This window comes from Larimichthys crocea, chromosome XVI (assembly GCF_000972845.2).
Source record: "Larimichthys crocea isolate SSNF chromosome XVI, L_crocea_2.0, whole genome shotgun sequence".
Classification (NCBI taxonomy): Eukaryota; Metazoa; Chordata; class Actinopteri; family Sciaenidae; genus Larimichthys; species Larimichthys crocea.
In genome coordinates this window covers 23,227,137-23,245,170 of record NC_040026.1, presented here as the reverse complement: position 1 = coordinate 23,245,170, position 18,034 = coordinate 23,227,137, and the positions used below count along the sequence as shown (strand labels likewise).

The 18,034-nt window shown below is 42.9% G+C and overlaps 1 protein-coding gene across 3 annotated transcripts; it reads right to left on the bottom strand.

Moving 5' to 3' along the window:
• Positions 1 to 400: 400 nt before the first annotated feature.
• msl1b (MSL complex subunit 1b) lies at positions 401 to 5,401 on the bottom strand. Of its 3 annotated transcripts, XR_003463953.1 has the most exons (10): positions 5,295 to 5,401; positions 4,124 to 4,813; positions 3,850 to 4,049; positions 3,312 to 3,673; positions 3,148 to 3,212; positions 2,996 to 3,063; positions 2,280 to 2,404; positions 2,114 to 2,186; positions 1,753 to 1,957; positions 401 to 1,274 (listed from the first exon to the last, which is right to left on the bottom strand). XR_003463953.1 is itself a non-coding variant. In XM_010748880.3 (9 exons), exons 1-9 carry the CDS (start codon positions 5,376 to 5,378, stop codon positions 1,867 to 1,869), a joined length of 1,758 nt encoding a protein of 585 aa, XP_010747182.3. In that variant the 5' UTR covers positions 5,379 to 5,401; the 3' UTR covers positions 401 to 1,866. The 3 variants fall into 3 exon arrangements, 2 of the variants coding, with proteins under 2 accessions (XP_010747182.3, XP_010747184.3); XM_010748880.3 differs by having other exon boundaries at positions 401 to 1,957; XM_010748882.3 differs by having other exon boundaries at positions 401 to 1,957; positions 3,354 to 3,673.
• Positions 5,402 to 18,034: the final 12,633 nt, after the last annotated feature.

The following is an 18,034-nucleotide window of genomic DNA, read 5'->3' as shown; positions in this document are numbered from 1 at the left end:
AACCTCAGGTTAATAAATAAATAAAATCCATCCATTATCTGTAACCGCTGATCCTCAACAGGGTGAGGCTGAGGCCAATTAGACCAATGGCTTTATTTTAAAGGAGAAAGTATTGGAACATGTGAGTAAATAGCTGCCTGTTCTGCCAACACTGTGTTTGTTAAAGGGACCAAATATATCTAAATATGAGCAGGGGTCACAGCTGCTTTCAGATTTCAGATTATGGACGAGTACAGTCACCCCAGATGATGGAAAATGTTTGTAATGCATCTTATGAAGGATTGTTGGTGATACCGAAGATCTGGCATGTGTGTTTCATTTGGTTGTGTGTACTTTGTATACATTGCTGTATGTTGTGATATATTTATTTGCTCCCATATCCAACACAACACATCCAAACTTCGTAGACATGTTAATTTTATTCCAAAAGAATTTAACTTTTCAAAACTGTCAATTTGTCAACATACAATCATAGAACAATATTGAATGTACTCAACACTTTCAACATTAAATAATAAAAAAATAACAGCCATGTTTTATGTACATTTGTTTCTGAAAACTATGTACAGAAAAACAAAACAAAAAAAACAGAATTTTGTATTTTCCAAAAATCTGCCTTCACGTACGCCTGGCAGCTGAAAGTTTAAGTGTTGAAGCTGCAGAAAGCCATTGCATCGTATGTAAAAACAGATTGAGCAAACGCAGCGAGGAGGAGGAAGAGGAGGAAGGAGGAGGAGGAAGGAGGTGAAATCAAACATCGCAACTGAGAACTGAGATTAATAACCGGCAGCATGTTAAAGAGCATACGGGTGAACATCGCTAGATCTACAGCTAGAAAGCTTCTTTTTAAATCGTCTAAAACGGCTCCTTTGAGCCAATGCATACACATAACTCGCCTAATATTTACTGGATGTAAGCGTATTGTAAAGATTGGAAACACAAAAATAGATCATAGACTGTAGTTTGTTATTATCAGGTCGCCTTATGATGAGGCTGAGCGCAGCGGTTCTCACTGAACAGGGCAGCCGTAAGTCATGCTTTCAAGAACAAGAGTTTGTAACTTTGTAGCCCGATGAGGGGAGATTATTCTTAAGCCATGCTACCAATCTTTTATTTTTTTTTTGAAACAGCTAAATAGAGTCCATGCACTCACATAAAAAGAAACAAAGAAAAATAAACTAATAGAAACAAAACGGGGGACAGAACACTGGGTATCACCACCTGTCGAATTCTCAATGGTTTGGTTGCTTTTCTTCATTTTTTCTGGATTATTTCTGTAATGAAATCATGCCCGATATCACACGAAACATCGATAAAATCTTATTTGAAGTTCTGTGCGAACAATATAGGCAATACACAGCACGACACAGCCAGATTTTGAACATTCTGAGTGTGGTACGCCTACCCAGAACACAAACTTAGTTGGTTCGAGCTCGTTTGTCCCCGACCACATGAAATCACCCGAGATTATAGATCCCCGATTCCTCCCGTCAGCTGATTTATGCATAAAACGTGACAGAATCTTCACTCTTGTGTGATAAAAATCAATTTTCTGGATGGAACAGTTGCTACAAAATGTATTTTTAAACATGTTACAGAACGTGCACATAACTGTTTTTTGTTTTTCTTTAAGAACACAAACTGTCGTCTTCCAACAGCTGCTAACGTGGAGACTGTAATCTTGTAATTTTTTTTTTTTTAAATCTCCCTTCCAGAAGTGTAAATGAGACCAAAAACATCACAGACACCCACCGGCGCAGCTATCCCCCATCCTTTTTCTCGATATTCTGCAGGAGATCAGCTGATCTGTGGTGACACACTGAGACTCGGAGGAGTCATCTCTCTGCTGTTAACGCCACGTGGGTTTCACTTCCGACAGGTCCGGTGAGGGGTGTGTTTTTTGGGCACCTCGATGCGACATCGGCTTCGGTCGTCCAGCCAAGGCAGCTCGAAGTTCCTGCGGGAGGAATAAATATTTAATTTGATTTAAAAAATAAAAGCCTGTAGAGACTTCAGCTTGGAACTGGAGGAAGGTTTGATGAACCCAGTCGAACACCTGCAGTGCACTATCACCAGATTAATTAACTCGATTAAAGAATGTAGTCCAACTTACTGTTGGGAAAGTTTGGGCAGCGGCCGGCCGAATGCCACCACAGGCAAGAAGGGAGTGATCACTATAGTCTCAACTGGCAGACACAAAAAGAAAAGAAAAAGTTAAATGCTACTGAATTTTACTGTAACTCTATTCAGCGTCCGGACGTGACGTTACGCAGACGTACCATCTTCAGTGTCGGGATAGAAGGACGAAAGCTCCGGCTCCGTCTCCGCGACGACTTTCTTCCTGTTCATGCGCTGCTGCAAACGCTGAAACATGCGCTGCTCTCTGATTCGCTGGATGTCCCACCTGAAAGCAAGACCTTTACATTTAGTCACCCAGCAGACGCTGAAATAAACTACTACTGGAATCAAGGTCCAGTTGTAAAAGGGGGGACAGATTTAGGAGGTACTCTCAGTAAAATCTACGATACTGATATCAGTACGGACGCATGTTGCTGTTGCACAGAATGTTTGATTGTAGTTTACCATGAACATTTTTGTTCTCAGGTAGGAACTCTGATAGGTGATACCTGTAACGTGCACAGACACTTTAGAGATAAAGTATCAGCATGTCCAATTATACTTGTTATCACAACTGGTTATTCTAACTATAAAAGATGGATTTAATGTTCCATTCATTCATTCATTGTTTATCACACTGCAGTATACTTTATTAGAGTTGAGAGTGTCGATTTTCTTTCGCCACCTCTTTATGTTTGAGTTGTTTTTATGTTATCATTTATTTCCCAGTTAAACCGGCTGTTAATGTTGGTGTACACATCTTGGTTTCCACACTGAAGATCTGATTTTGTGACTTCAGTATTTATTATTATCAGTGGAGCTCGAGTCAAAACTCAAACACGGACACGTTTGTTCAACTTTTAAAAACGATTTGTACCTTTTCCTCCTTTTCTCATCCAACTCCAGCTTCGAATGGCGTTTCAGAAACACGCTGTCGTCCAGCGGCTGGACGGGAAAACAGATTCACACGTGTGATTAACGAGTTACATGTTTCAGGAGACGGAGATTCAGATTTATTATGCGTCTCACCTCAGAGGGGTTGAAGGAGGGCTCCTCATCCAAGGGCTCTATGTGATTTTCCCTCCACGACGGGACTAGAGGGAGCAAAGAGGGAGGCGAAGTCATTCGTGGATAATGTTGCGAGTACATTTGATGGATATAGTGATTAAAGATGGGATATAGGTTAGGCTTACAAACAATCAGCATATCATGTACTACATGAGGAGTCCACTCACTGGCCACCTCTTCCTCCTTTTTAGGGGAAGTCTCACGCAGAGGGGAGAGAGGAGGTTGGTTCCAGCAACAGAGGTACATCTCAGTAGTAGACATGAAGGGCAGATCTTCGATCTGACAGCCAGGCTCGGGCTCCTCTTTGCACGGGAGCATAATGTCCCTTTCCGCCCCGGACCTCATGGGAACGGTCTTCTCGGGGGTTTCCTTACTGCGCAGCTCTCTTTGATTGGGAGAGCCGGGCTGAATGTCGGATTTCTGCGGGCTGAGCTTGGCGGTCTTGCCCCGTGATTTCTGGTTTTTCGGGTCTCCAAAGCAAGATTTCCTGCGTGCGGAAAGAGAAGAATTAAAAGATTTGAATTACAAGAAACACAAATCATGACTTCGACCTCCTCCGGAGCAAATTAGATTAGATTTTAAATGATTTTTTTAATGAGCTGTGGGAGCATTACATTACTAAATACCACAAAGCCCAGTGCTGTCAGGCATCGTTTATTTTACCTCTTTTGACCTTTGCCACCCCGACTAAAGGGGAGCGGAGTGGCCGGGTTGGCTTGCGTACTCTCCTCTACATCCAGGTCCCACATGTCCTCCTTGTCGGGGGTCCACGGCTCAAGGGGCTGGAAGAGACGCTTGTCACGCGGCGGGTCCTTCCTCGTGAGCTGCAGGCGACGCTCCATCCGCTCAATGCGTGCCAGCAGCTGCGGAAAACACGTCGGGTTTAAGTGATTTCAAACATCAACACGTTACGTAACGCTCAGAAACGGACACATACCGTCTCTTTGTCCGCTTTGAGCTCATCTATCTCCTTGTCCTTGGACTGCAGCTGCTGTTGCTGTTGCTCAATGAGGTCCAGTTGGAGGAGGAGGATCTGCCGGAGGCAGTTGGCCTGCGTGTGCGGATTGGCGGGGGTCTTCCTGATGTTCCTCCACTTGCCCTCGGAGGAGAGCTCAATGGATGCGGTGCCGAGGACTCCCGGGACGAGCCCCTTCACGCTGTCGTCGGCGCCGGCGTCCTTCACGGCCATCTGAGGGTTATCCATGGTGTCAGCAGAGAGGGGTTTACCTTTCACCGGGGTTCCCTCACCCCCCATCTGTCTGACAGGGGACAAAACCCCCACGGCTGGTTTATTATTGTCTCCTTGAACTAGCTCTGCGACGGTGGCAGCGAGGGAAACTTTGCTTGTCATGTAACTCTGCTCTAAGTCCTTCGATCTGCTCGGGATCTCGCCCACGCCTTGCACGTCGTGCACATCTATGAGGAAGTCGCAGGTCTCCCTCTTCAGGCTCACAGGGCTCAGGGTGGAGGTGGAGGTGTTGGTGCCGGTGCTGGTGGTGTTGGTGGTGGTCTTCTCAAAGTCGAGGTTGAAGCCTGTGTGTGGAAACAGCGTGGACCTCAGAGTCATGGCGAACAACACGACGGCTTCTCCTCCTGCAGCGACCTCCCATGAGAAGTTAGCAGGCTCCTGCACAGACACACAGAGGGATAAAAACACAGTTTGAGCTATAACACACACGGGCCAGCCGAGGGGGAGCACACCGGGCACAGGGTGTCTGTCCCGGGCATCTTCCTCCTGAAACACCCGCTCGCTGCGGTTTGAACCTGAAGCTAAGCTACATTAGCACAGGAGCTGGAGCCTCTCAGGGAAACGAAGACTCCGCTTCAGTGAGGACTCGAACAATGATGAGTCGGGAGTGGCAGCAGGACACAGACACAGACACAGACACAGACTCAGACACAGACTCAGCTCAGCCTTTAGGCTCTGCCGCCTCCATTTTGGCTCGAAAAAACAATAACAGCTAGCACGGCTAGCTCCGGCTACATGCTAACCGGCTAACAGAGACAGAAACGCGAGAAGCGGCGACAGGAGCCGAGAACAGGCGCTCACAGCCCGGACACGAGTGTCTCTGAGACACGGTGGGTGGTTGTTGTTGTTCGGAGCTTACCTGGATAATCAGTGAAGTGTAAATCACCTGCAGCTGCTGCTGCTGCATGACATGCTCTAACACTGTGTGAACCACACTGCGCATGCGCAACGGATGGACGGACGATTCTCTGTTTTGAACGTTGGAGGCGAGTTTGGACCAGAACCAAGACCAGGACCAAGACCAGAACAAGGACCAGAACCAGAACCAAGGCCAAGACCTGGACCAGGACCAGAACCTGGACCAGAACCAAGACCGGGACCGGGACCAGGACCAGGACCATAACCAGGACCAAGACCAGAACAAGGACCAGGACCAAGACCAAGACCTGAACCAGGACCAGAACCAATACCAAGACCTGAACCAAAACAAGGACCAAAACAAGGACCAGAACCAGGACCAGAATCTGAATCAGGACCAGGACCAGAACCAGAACCAGGACCAGGACCAGGACCAAGACCTGAACCAGAACAAGGACCAAAACCAGGACCAGAATCTGAATCAGGACCAGAACCAGGACCAGGACCAAGACCTGAACCAGAACAAGGACCAGAACCAGGACCAAGACCAAGACCAAGACCAGAACAAGGACCAGAACCAGGACCAAGACCAAGACCAGAACCAGGACCTGAACCAGAACCAGGACCAAGACCAAGACCAAGACCAGAACAAGGACCAGAACCAGGACCTGAACCAGAACTAGAACCAGAACTAGAACCAGAACCAGAAATACTTTAATAATACAATACACTAATTACATCTGATTCATTGTCCTATGTTAACGTGTTTTTAATGTTGTATTCTTGTAACTTGATACTTCAGACAGACGAGGATGCTATGGACTTTCTGTCCATGAGGTGGATATGACAGTTTATATTTATATCTATGTGCAACAGACATAAACAGTGAGGATGAATAAATAAATAATAATAGTATAATTAAACAATCAGGTGAATAATAAAGTAAAGTAAACTTTATTATCAATGCTGCCATATGTACGAGAGAGTCCCCAGCACAGAGCAGTCCCCAGCACAGAGCAGACCCCAGCACAGAGCAGTCCCCAGCACAGAGCCAGCCTTCTTCATCAGATGAGCTGCAAAGAAGATTGCACTGATACACCCCACACCTGCAGAGTCACCAGAGAGTTTCTGCAGGTGACAGGACTCCAGTGTTGCTCACCACCCGATCAGCCTCACAAACTCTGTCCATCAGGCAGTCAGTTACCCAGGAGATTGTGGAGGTGTCCACCTGCATCACCTGGAGCTTCTCATTCAGCAGTGTAGGCTGGATCGTGTTGACAAAAAATATCACAGCACAGCTGTAGGTGTTTGATCATAATAGTTCAGGGAAAATCTATCTAACAGGTTTTCTCTGTAGAAACTATCAGCACCACTTTATTGAAGGCGTTTGATGGAAATTCAGGGAAACTCTAAAATAACAGTGTTTCTCTGTAAAACTCTTACAGTATAGTCAACATGATACTGACTGAAAATAAATTCATAGTTTCTGGCATTTATTTAAATTATGATATTTTACTGTAAAGTTACGTTGTTTGTCCGGCAGCCACTGTGTCAAAGTGTCAAACAATCACATGGAGGTCCACAGAAAGCAGCTGTCATTTCTATAGAAGAGATTAAAGAGTCACGCATCCTGATACTGAACATGTCATTATCTTATTATTAACAAACCATTACATCTTCATATGCAGCTGCATTGAGATTTTTTCATTAGTTTAATGGTCCATTATTATTTTCCTGTGGGTTGTTAAGTCAGCAGCAGCAGCTCTTTAAGGAAAAGTCAATTCGCTCTCCACATGTATCACAGTGCTGCTTATCAGTATTCACCTGTGTGTGAGTGTTTCATTAATGCTTTAATGTGCTGGAACTAAAACGTTTTTCTGCTTATGTTCCTCCCATGACACAGAGAATACTGTATAAAAGCCCGTTTTCTGAAAGCAACACCAGGATAAGCAACATTTCTGATCAGCTGTTTTTTAAACACATCTCCGTTTAAAGGTAAGGAAATATACTTAAAAATGATTTGCATGTGTTAACTCTTTCTGCTTCTAGTCTACTGTATTAGGAAAGACATTATTCTTGATCCGCTCTCGTTTAATTAAAACATTTCAGTCTTTTTTGCCTTCAGGTCATCATGAAAGTTCTGTCTGAACTTTTGGTCGTCTGTCTGCTTGGAGCGCTGCATGTTAACGCTCATCCTGATGAGATGGGGTTAGTCTCACAAAGCTAAATAAATGTTTTCCCATTCCCATGTTTTCACACTGTAAAGTCGATTGAGACAGTTGAAAAAAGTAACGTAAGACTTAAGTTACATTTGCTTTATGTGTACTTTTAAGTTTTTTTAAAAAACCTAGTTGCATTTACTTCATTTTGTGAAGTTGTGGCAACTTAAAAATGCCAAGTGTGCCAGCATGGATTCAATTGAAAAGTCTTTATTGGGGAAATTCAGGTGTTGCAGTAGCACAAAGTTAGTAAGAGCAGATAAATAGAGAAAATTAAAACAATAATAAAAAAAGAAGAATTCAAAATAAACTGTAAAACACTGGTCTTCGACCTTTGTCGGTCCAAGGACCCCTTGGTCAAGAGACAAACAGAGCAACACCCTCATCTAATTCAATTATTGTCACATTTTAATTTTTTATTTTAACTTTATTCAACTTTTATTTCACCTTTTTAACCTATTCATATGCTTGGTTATAATGGGTAATGTATGTGTTTATGATTGCTAAAAAAGTTCATGCATAATTATTATTGGTTATTAAATGCCATGAGCTGTTCATCTTTGGACATGTCCACTGTTTGTAGTTTCTCAGTTATCTACATCCTCACAATCACCATTATTTTGGTGAAAATTGTCAATTATTATGACAAAAAATTCCTGGTTGAAGATCCCTGCTATAAACTATACAAGGGCAGTAAATTATGATGTTAGTAAGAGTAATACTATTCTATACACCAGAATAATAACAATTAATCCATCAGTTTGTCACTCTGCTCATGCGATTTTATATTTGTGTCTTCATCAAGTCTGAGTGAAGACGAGCAGCGTGTGATGAGAAGATACGCCGAGTCCACCATTGGCAGCGAAATCGGCAAAATCATGGATTCAATGGTGCAGAAAAACTTTGTTGATTTCTTGCTTAAGCAAAAGGAGAAAAAAAGCAAGTACGTCAATGAAATCAGCGCACACAGATTCCAAGTAAAAGCTTTTGTGAGATTAACTTGAAGTGATTGTTGCCGTCACAGGCCTGCCACAGCAGAGGAAGATCCAGAGGTGCGTCTCTACGGCGACCTGCTGAAGCTCCGTCACGAGAAGCAGAAGCAGGTGTGTTTCCCCTTCTCTGTGTTCTATTAACCCATCTGTCTTGCTGTGTTTAATGTTTCACATGCTGTTCTTTCTCCAACAAGGTGCAGTGACGCATCAGGCAGCTCATGGCGACGTGTCAAAGCCTGGACGATGTGTAATGTGTAATCTTGTGCGTAGTGAAGAGTAACACAGATAAATAAAGTGCTCTGAAATCATGTGAAATAACTCTCTTTGTATTTTGTTATCTAAAGGCTGACATACTACAGATCAGTGATGCTGTGGGTGTCATGGTTACAACGTCTAGATTGATACTGTCAGTATTATAATGAAAAGTTACTTTACTTATCTTATTATTCTTAAGTACAGTACGTGAGTAAATGTACTTTCAGTGTACCACTGAACATATGATTTATTATTGCAGGTTAAATTAGCCAACAGCAAATAAAGATGCTCCACTTTTTCACCAACCTAAATATACTGCTGGCACATTCAAAAAATAGTAGTAGTTGTTAATATAACAAATACTTCTGTACTTTAAACACAGTACTACATTAGTCTTATCAAAATAACAAAAAGTTAAATAAGAATAAATCAACACTTCTTGGTGACTGCGTTGTTGTTATAAAAAGCATGAAAGTATAGTGACACAGCACAAACTGGTTTTATTTTGAAATCATTAAGAGTTCTTCATTTTCCAGTTGAATAACTTCCACAGTGGGATGTTATGTCCTCTTTCACTTCTTCCCATGATTCATCGTTGATGATGATGTTCATCTCCACCCCCCTTTCCTTTTGCATTATATATTTGTGACAGGATTTTTGTACCACTCTTTTCTTCCGCATAACCTTCATTAGAAGTGTGATAACTGACGACGCTGAATCATTTCTCAGACGTAAATATCCGTCAAAGTTGTAACTGTTGAAATGATTTCAAAAACTCAAGCAGCTGCTGTTATTTCAGATTCAAACAGTCTGTGCGCTGAGGTAAAAGATGTTCCCTGACAATGCTGCACGTCCTTTGCAGACACCAGGAGTGCTTTAGCTCTTGTTCACCCTCTGTCCTGTTGATACAGATGTGTGTGTGCATCTCTTTGGTCTTTTTGGTGCTGATGATGGTCAGGTTGTTGTTGCTGCACCAGGTCACCAGGTGTTGGATCTCCTCCCTGTCCTAAAGTTTGAGAACCACCGAATGAAGCAGCAAAGTGATTAAAACTGCAAAACAAGTTAATTTGATGTCACTATTTACTATCTCAGATCAGAATCAGAATCAGAAATACTTTATTAATACCTGCAGGGAAATTGTTTTTTGTCACAGCAGCTCCCATACGGTAAGTTAGATAGTAAGTTATAGCAAGAAAACAAAACTTTTAACACTATAAGATATCCTATTTTAACACTATATACACATGTATAAATAAAACCAGTAGCAGTAAATAAAAGCCTTCTAAAGAATTTAGTCTTTGAGAGACTGTACAGAGAATACACTGATTGTTTAAAGTGCAGAATGCATGTGTGGAAGATTTCACTCATCTCCACGCTTGCTCTGTCCTTTCTTGATGATGATGATGATGATGATGATATAGACTTTATTCATCCCACCGCGGGGAGATTTACTTGTTACAGCAGCAGAGGAACGTGTAGCACACACTACAGAGTTAGAAAAAAAGTAGAAAAGGCAAAAAAAGAACACAATAAACAGACAGAAATATCTATAACCTGCACAATAAACCTGAAAAACAATCAACCTTCAAAACAGTAGTATAAAAGGAGTATTGTAAAGTAAAGTGACCATAGTGTAAGAAATTATACAAATAATAATATTATTGCAAGAGTAGTCCATGGAGTCCAGAGGACCAGGACAGGAGCTGGCTCTCCTGATCAGTCTATTGAGTCTGTCCCTGTCCGTGCTGCCCCCTCTCCAGCAGAACACAGCATACTATATAATTTAACACTATATACACATGTATAAATAAAACCAGTCGCAGTAAATAAAAGCCAAGTAACAGTGAACTATACAATATGTAACACCTTCTACAAAAGGGTTAGGTTAGGTTAAGCTGTCTACAAAAAGGGTCAGAGCCGCCTCTATTTCCTGAGGAGGCTCAAATCTTTTAACATCTGTGGGACGATGCTGAAGATGTTCTACGAGTCTGTGGTGGCCAGCGCTATCTTCTTTGCCGTTGCGTGCTGGGGCAGCGGTTTGAAGGTAGCTGAAGCCAACAGGTTGAACAGACTTGTCCGTAGGGCCAGTGATGTTGTGGGGGTACAGATGGACTCGCTGACTGTGGTGTTGGAAAGGAGGATGCTGTCTAAGGATATCTTGGACAATGATTCCCAACCACTCCATGAGCTGCTGGACAGACTCAGGAGCTGCTTCAGTCAGAGACTGCTGGTACCAAGATGCTCCACAGAACGGCATATGAAGTCTTTCTTACCTGTGAGCATCAGCCTGTACAACTCCTCACTAAATTCCCACTAAACTCTTTATAAGGCTTTTATTTACATATTGCACACTTCACTGTTACTTGTTTTTTACTGTTACTGTTACTGGCTCTATTTAACTGTTATTTATACATGTGTATATATTGTTTAAAATAGGATATTTTATAGAGTATATTGTTAAAGTTTTGTTTTCTTACTATTGTCTCTCTTGCTATCACTTACCGTTTGGGAGCTGCGGTAACAAAAACGGGGATTACGGGGATTATTAAGGGTGGCAGTAGCTCAGTCCATAGGGACTTGGCTTGGGTGGCCGGTTCAAGTCCCACATGGACCAAAATATGGAAGGTGGACATGTGGTAGCTGGAGAGGTGCCGGTTCACCTCCTGGGCACTGCAGAGGTGTCCTTGAGCAAGGCACCAATCCCCCACAACCGCTCGCTGGGTGCTTCTCAGGGGGCTCCACCATCTCTCTCCACATTTGCATGTCTATGAGCCCTTGTACCTTGTACTGCATGTGTTTTACTGCATATAAATACAATACATGCATGTCAAAATAAAAAAAAATAGAGTGAAAAAAGAATTTCCCCATTGAGGGATTAATAAAGTATATTAAAATTTAAAAAAAAAGTATTTCTGATTCTGATTCTAAAGAATTTAGTCTTTGAGAGACTGTACAGAGACAGATTAAAGTGCATTTCACTTATCTCCACGTTTCCTTCTTTATACTGTCAGTGATTTATTAATGTATTCCACATTTTATTTATGTACTCGCGAGTGAATTGCACGTTGCAATTCTTTCACGCAAATTTACTTAACATATTCACTTACGTTCTTCTCGGGTGGAGACTGTCAGGAGAAAAGCCTCATTGCAGGATTTAAGGGGACCACGGACGTGTGGTCCGGAAAAACAGCTCGGTGGGCTAAAACCTGTGCGACTCTGCCGGCCTCACGAGCGGCAAAACAACACGAAGGGAACCTCCCTTCATCCCAACTCTTACTGTTTCTAGTGCTATATTTACGGGCGCCTGCCTTTAAGTCTGATGCCAACGTTCTTATGCACCTTGGGATTCAGTGTGATAAGGACTTCGAAAACAGAGTGCTTTATCCCAAGCTTTTAAGTGACTTGCTTAAAAAGTCTTGGACTGAAAAAATTTGTGCCCTGGTTGTCTGGATTACCCGAGGTATGCCAAGGTAGAGAAGAACTTCGTCAGGCCCTCCCTACAGCGCGGATGTGATCTTACGCCGTGGAACGGCCTCGGGGTAAGAGGGTATCCGCGCACATTATCGGAGTAAGTATTGATTTCCGGTTTTAGACGAGGTAATGGTCAACACAATCTATTATGACACGTTCGAATGGGCTCTTACCCCTAACAGGGCTAGGAGGAGTGGAAGCAGGAGGTTACCTGGTTTTGGAGCTTGCTCAACAATCTGACATTATGTCCAAGCGCGGCAGAATCTGGGCAAGTCAAGCTTTTAACCCAGGCAAAAGAAGTGTTTTAAATCAGATCTATCGGTTCTAGTGCTTCCTAAATGACCTGACTAGTTACTTCCTGTGCTAGGAAAGCACATGTTGCCGGTATACAGATGGCAAAAAACAATCGAAACACACTATGTTCCGACTTGGATGCAGAAAGGCCACCATTTCGCATGAGTATCTTCTTATTCAACCAAAGGCCACTTTTTCACCACTTGCTTTGTTGTTCTAATCACACACTTTCAAAGCAACGATGCCAGGGTCGGGGTCAGGGCCCTCTGAAGCGGGGCGCGAGACGTTCCAACTGCCCACCGGGCGCGTCAGACTCTCCAACACAGGCGCGGACTCGAACGTCGGAGCAACTCGGCTTGGTGATACAGAGGGCGGGGGATGCGGGAGCTTTTCCCGCCACGGGGCTTGCATTTCCTCGGAAAAAAGAAGACATAATCACCGATCAGAAAGGGAAAAATTCATCAATGTTCCGTGGCTTGTTGGCCCGGGTGATGGCACAAGAGGGAAAATTTCAGATTCCATTTCATCCTGGATCTGCACGTCTGAGGGGAAGCCCAATACTCAAGCGTAGGGATAACTTCCCACCAGCTATGTCGTTTCCCAAAACAATACTACCCTTTCTGGGCCGAGCAGTACTAACGCCACAGATTAAAAACCCAGTACCAGGTGGACTCGAGTTGAATTTTGGCCAGGTGGGGTCTTACCCATCTCGATCCCTGCAGGGCAATACTATAACCACATGAGGGACTCTCAGAAAAAATGGTATGCACTAGCAGTCTAACAGACTGAGAGCCCACCGGTGTCTTAGGATGCGCATGGACACTGATCAAACAGACTTACCCGTTAGGGCTACCAGCCCATCGAACAAAAAAAAGCTCGAAAAGGATGGGAAACGAGGGACACAACGGTTAGAGTTTAGCACATTTCCCGTTTTTAATAACCAACACCTTTAGGAGGAGACCCATTCCATTTGTTCTTTCGTTTTAGGTCGGGCAGTTGGCGATGATATGTCCAGGTCGGTGGCAGTAACAAGCAAATCTCGCCTCCTCTTTTTTATAAAAACCATGGTTTGCACAGTTGTGTGCCGAAACACGGGGTTTTCAGGTGACTGAACACGATTTGCGTAAGCACATATTCATCCGCAGAACAGCGGGCCGCAGAGAGAGACCACACTTTCTGCTTCATTTAAATACGACACCAATTCGCTCGGGCAGCAGTTTTTAAATTCTTCAAGGAGAACAACTCACGCAAGGATCAATAGTTGTGATTGCACGCAGAAAAATCCAACTATCAAAAAAGGTTCCCTTTCCCTCGCAAAACTCAACATACGTTTGAGCCGGGGGCTTCTGTGGTTCCTACAATTTTCTGGCTGGTCAAGCTTCAGGTACTAGTTCATAGGCCCGCAAAAATGATGCTTTAACCTTGTCGTAATTTAAATGTCTTCCATAGGACGAACAGCCCTGTTCTTGGGCCTTACCATGGGATTTTGACACTGTAACAGGAGTGCCACTACACTGTCACGGCACCGGAGCGGCAGACTGGCAATGCTGCTCCAAAGGCGAGAAATAACTGTCGACTCAGGCTTCCCTGAAGGGAGTGAACAAGGTTATTTGCTTTACAATGTCGAAATTTTCTAAGGTACGGCTGGCTGGGAAGCGGCTCGATGTACCTGAATAGCGGTGCGCTCGGTGCTGGGGTTTCTCTCGCTGAGCCTCTAAGCTCCAGCTGCCGGAGGCGGACTGCCTTATCAGACTTATCTCCATGCGCGTACTCCAGCTTAAGCGATTCTGCCCGATCTCGGCGTTTTCTTGTGCTCATCTGAGTCGGGCGAGCCTCACTTCAGTTTGGCCTCCCCCACAGGATATTCAGTGCTCGCCGAGGAGGAATGGTTCCTAGCGTGGAGCCGTGACGTCGTTCTGGCCGCTCTTTAGCCTCCGCCGGCAAGGGTGAATCAGAACGCACCGGCAACCAATCACTCCAAGTTCCACCAAATACCTATAACCAATGCTTTGAGGTCTCTTTTAGGATTGTTTCTGAAATGAGATGTTGAAATGGACAGCTATTTGCATTACATTATCTTTCGTAATTGCGTCAATTTTGTCAACTTGAAGGATTTTTCCAGAAGTCCTGGTAAATCAAACGAAAGCCATCTATTTCTTTTTTTTTTTCCACTTCCAGCCACAACCCAAATTTTCTTTTCTAAAAAAAACAAGCTTATTTTTAACTTTAATTAATCGCCGGGTCCTCCTTAACGGGGAAATTTGATCCCGGACGAGCTCCCCACGTTTGTTCCGGACCAGTCGTTGGAAAAGGGGAAATGGGGAAGTACCTAAAATACCAGGTTGTTTATGAGGTTTAAAAAGTTATGTTTTAATTAACCAAAAGGCGCTTGTTTTAACACAGGAATGACAACACAAAAAAAAAAAAAGAGGCCAAATACTAAGGGTGCTCCGAAACCAAATTAAAACGGAACTCAAAAAAAAGACTCCAACGGATGCTATTGTCTTATCATACAAAACAACACTATCCCAAAATAACCACACATCGAAACAGCACCCAAAACTAAGGTATCTTAAACGATGTTCACCAGTCTAACAAGGGTTCTGAGTACACAGAGCAACAGACAGGATTCACAGTCTAACACGGTTCTGATACACAGGGCCACACACAGGAGCTCGGGCTGGTACACGGCTCGGAATGGAGGGCCCACCTGCTTTCTTATTCCCCAATTTGCTGATTGGTGAGGGCGGGCGGCTGGCGTCCAATTCAGGACACGGCGCAGGTGTTCTCATTTGGCAGAGTTGGTATCTCGTTGAGTCACACACAGCCACATGACACACACGCGCGAGAGAGAAGAGATTCCAGACGGCCCGGCCGTAACATAAAACAATAAATAAAAAAAGAGAATTCAAAATAAACTGTTAAACACTGGTCTTCACTTTTTCGGTCCAAGGACCCCTTGGTCAAGAGACAACAGGCAACACCCCCATCTAATTCAATTATTGTCACCTTTAATTTTTATTTTTACTTTATTAACTTTTATTTCACCTTTATGCTGGGTTTAATGGGTAATGTTGTGTTATGATGTAAAAAAGTTCATGCATATATTATTGTTGTTATTAAATGCCAAGAGCTGTTCATCTTGGACATGTCCACTGTTTGTAGTTTCTCAGTTATCTGCACCCTCACAGTCACCATTATTGGTGAAAATGTCAATTTTGACAAAAATTCCTGGTTGAGATCCCTGCTATAAAACTATACAAGGGCTAAATTAATTGATGTTAGTAAGAGTAAATTATTCTCATACACCAGAATAATAACATTAATCCATCAGTTGCGCTTGCTCATGTGATTTTTATATTTGTGTCCATAAGTCTGAGTGAAGACGAGCAGCGTGTGATGAGAAGATACGCCGAGTCCACCATTGGCAGCGAATCGGCAAAACTATGGATTCAATGGTGCAGAAAAACTTGTTGTTTCTTTCTTAAGCACAAGGAGAAAAAAAGCAAGTACGTCAACGAAATCAGCGCACAAAGATTCCAATAAAAGCTTTTGTGAGATTAACTTGAGTGATTTCTGCCTCACAGGCCTGCCACGCAGAGGAAATCCAGAGGTGCGTCTCTACGGCGACCTGCTGAAGCTCCGTCACGGAAGCAGAAGCAGGTGTGTTTCCCTTCTCTGTGTTCATATTAACCCATTCGTCTTGCGTGTTTATGTTTCACATGCTGTTCTTTCTCCAACACAGGTGCAGTGACGCCTCAGGCAGCTCATGGCGACGTGTCAAAGCCTGGACGATGGTGTAGTGTATCTTGTGCGTAGTGAAGAGTAACACAGTAAATAAGTGCTCTGAAATCATGTGAAATAATCTCTTTGTATTATGTTATCTAAAGGCTGACCGATCAGTGATGTGGGTGTCATGGTTACAACGTCTAGATTGATACTGTCAGTATTATAAGGAAAAGTTACTTATCTTCTTTTATTCTTAAGTACAGTACGTGAGTAAATGTACTAAGTCCACCACTGAAAATATGATTTATTATGCAGGTAAATTAGCCAACAGCAATAAGATGCTCCACTTTTTCACCAACCTAAATATACTGCTGACACGTTCAAAAAATGTTGTTTAATTAACAAATAACTTCTGTACTTTAAACACAGTACTACATTAGTCTTATCAAAATAACAAAAAGTAAATAAGAATAATCAAACAGCTCTGGTGACTGCTTGTTGTGATAAAAAGCATGAAAGTATAGTGACACAGCACCAACTGTTTTATTTGAAATCATTAAGATTCTCATTTTCCAGTGAATAATTCCCAGTGGATGTTATTGTCTCTTTCACCACTTCTTTCCATGATTCATCGTGATGATGATGTTTATCTCCACCCCCCTCTTTCCTTTTTGCATTATATATTTGTGACAGGATTTTTGTACACTCTTTTCTTCCGTATAACTTCTTTAGAAGTGTGTAAACTGACGACGCCTGAATCATTTCTCAGACGTTAATATCCTCAAAGTTGTAACGTTGAAATGTTCAAAAACTACGCCGCTGCTGTTATTTAGATTCCAAACGACTGTGCGCTGAGGTAAAAGATGTTCCCTGACAATGCTGCACGTTTGCACCACCAGGATTTACTGTTCACCCTCTGTTCTGTTGATACATGTGTGTGTGTGTGCATCTCTTTGGTCTTTTTGGTGCTGATGATGGTCAGGTTGTTGTTGCTGCACCAGGTCACCAGGTGTGGATCTCCTCCCTGTCCTAAGTTGTGAACCACCGAATGAAGCAGCAAAGTGATTAAAACTGCAAACAAGTTAATTGATGTCACTATTTCTTATCTCAGATCAGAATCAGAATCAGATCTACTTTATTAATACCTGCAGGAAATGTTTTTTGTCACGCAGCTCCCATACGGTAAGTTAGATAGTAAGTTATAGCAAGAAAACAAAACTTTTAACACTATAAGATATCCTATTTTAACACTATATACACATGTATAAAATAAAACCAGTAGCAGTAATAAAAGCCTTCTAAAGAATTTAGTCTTTGAGAGACTGTACAGGAATACACTGATTGTTTAAAGTGCAGAATGCATGTGTGAAGATTTCACTCATCTCCACGCTTGCTCTGTCCTCTTTTGATGATGATGATGATATATACTTATTCATCCACCACGGGGAGATTTACTTGTACAGCAGCAGAGGAAGTTAGATACACTACAGAGTTAGACAAAAAGTAGAAAAGGCAAAAAAAGAACACAATAAACAGACAGAAATATCTATAACCTGCACAATAAACCTGAAAAACAATCAACCTTCAAAACAGTAGTATAAAAGGAGTATTGTAAAGTAAAGTGACCATAGTGTAAGAAATTATACAAATAATAATATTATTGCAAGAGTAGTCCATGGAGTCCAGAGGACCAGGACAGGAGCTGGCTCTCCTGATCAGTCTATTGAGTCTGTCCCTGTCCGTGCTGCCCCCTCTCCAGCAGAACACAGCATACTATATAA

Bases quoted from the DNA above. Each gene is read 5' to 3' on its own strand.
- msl1b (XM_010748880.3), bottom strand. From the start codon at position 5,378: ATGCGCAGTGTGGTTCACACAGTGTTAGAGCATGTCATGCAGCAGCAG. The intron at 4,050-4,123 runs GTATGTGTCCGT...TGTTTTCCGCAG, and splicing joins TCAAAGCGGACAAAGAGACG to CTGCTGGCACGCATTGAGCG. The intron at 3,064-3,147 runs GTGAGACGCATA...TTTCCCGTCCAG, and splicing joins CCTCCTTCAACCCCTCTGAG to CCGCTGGACGACAGCGTGTT.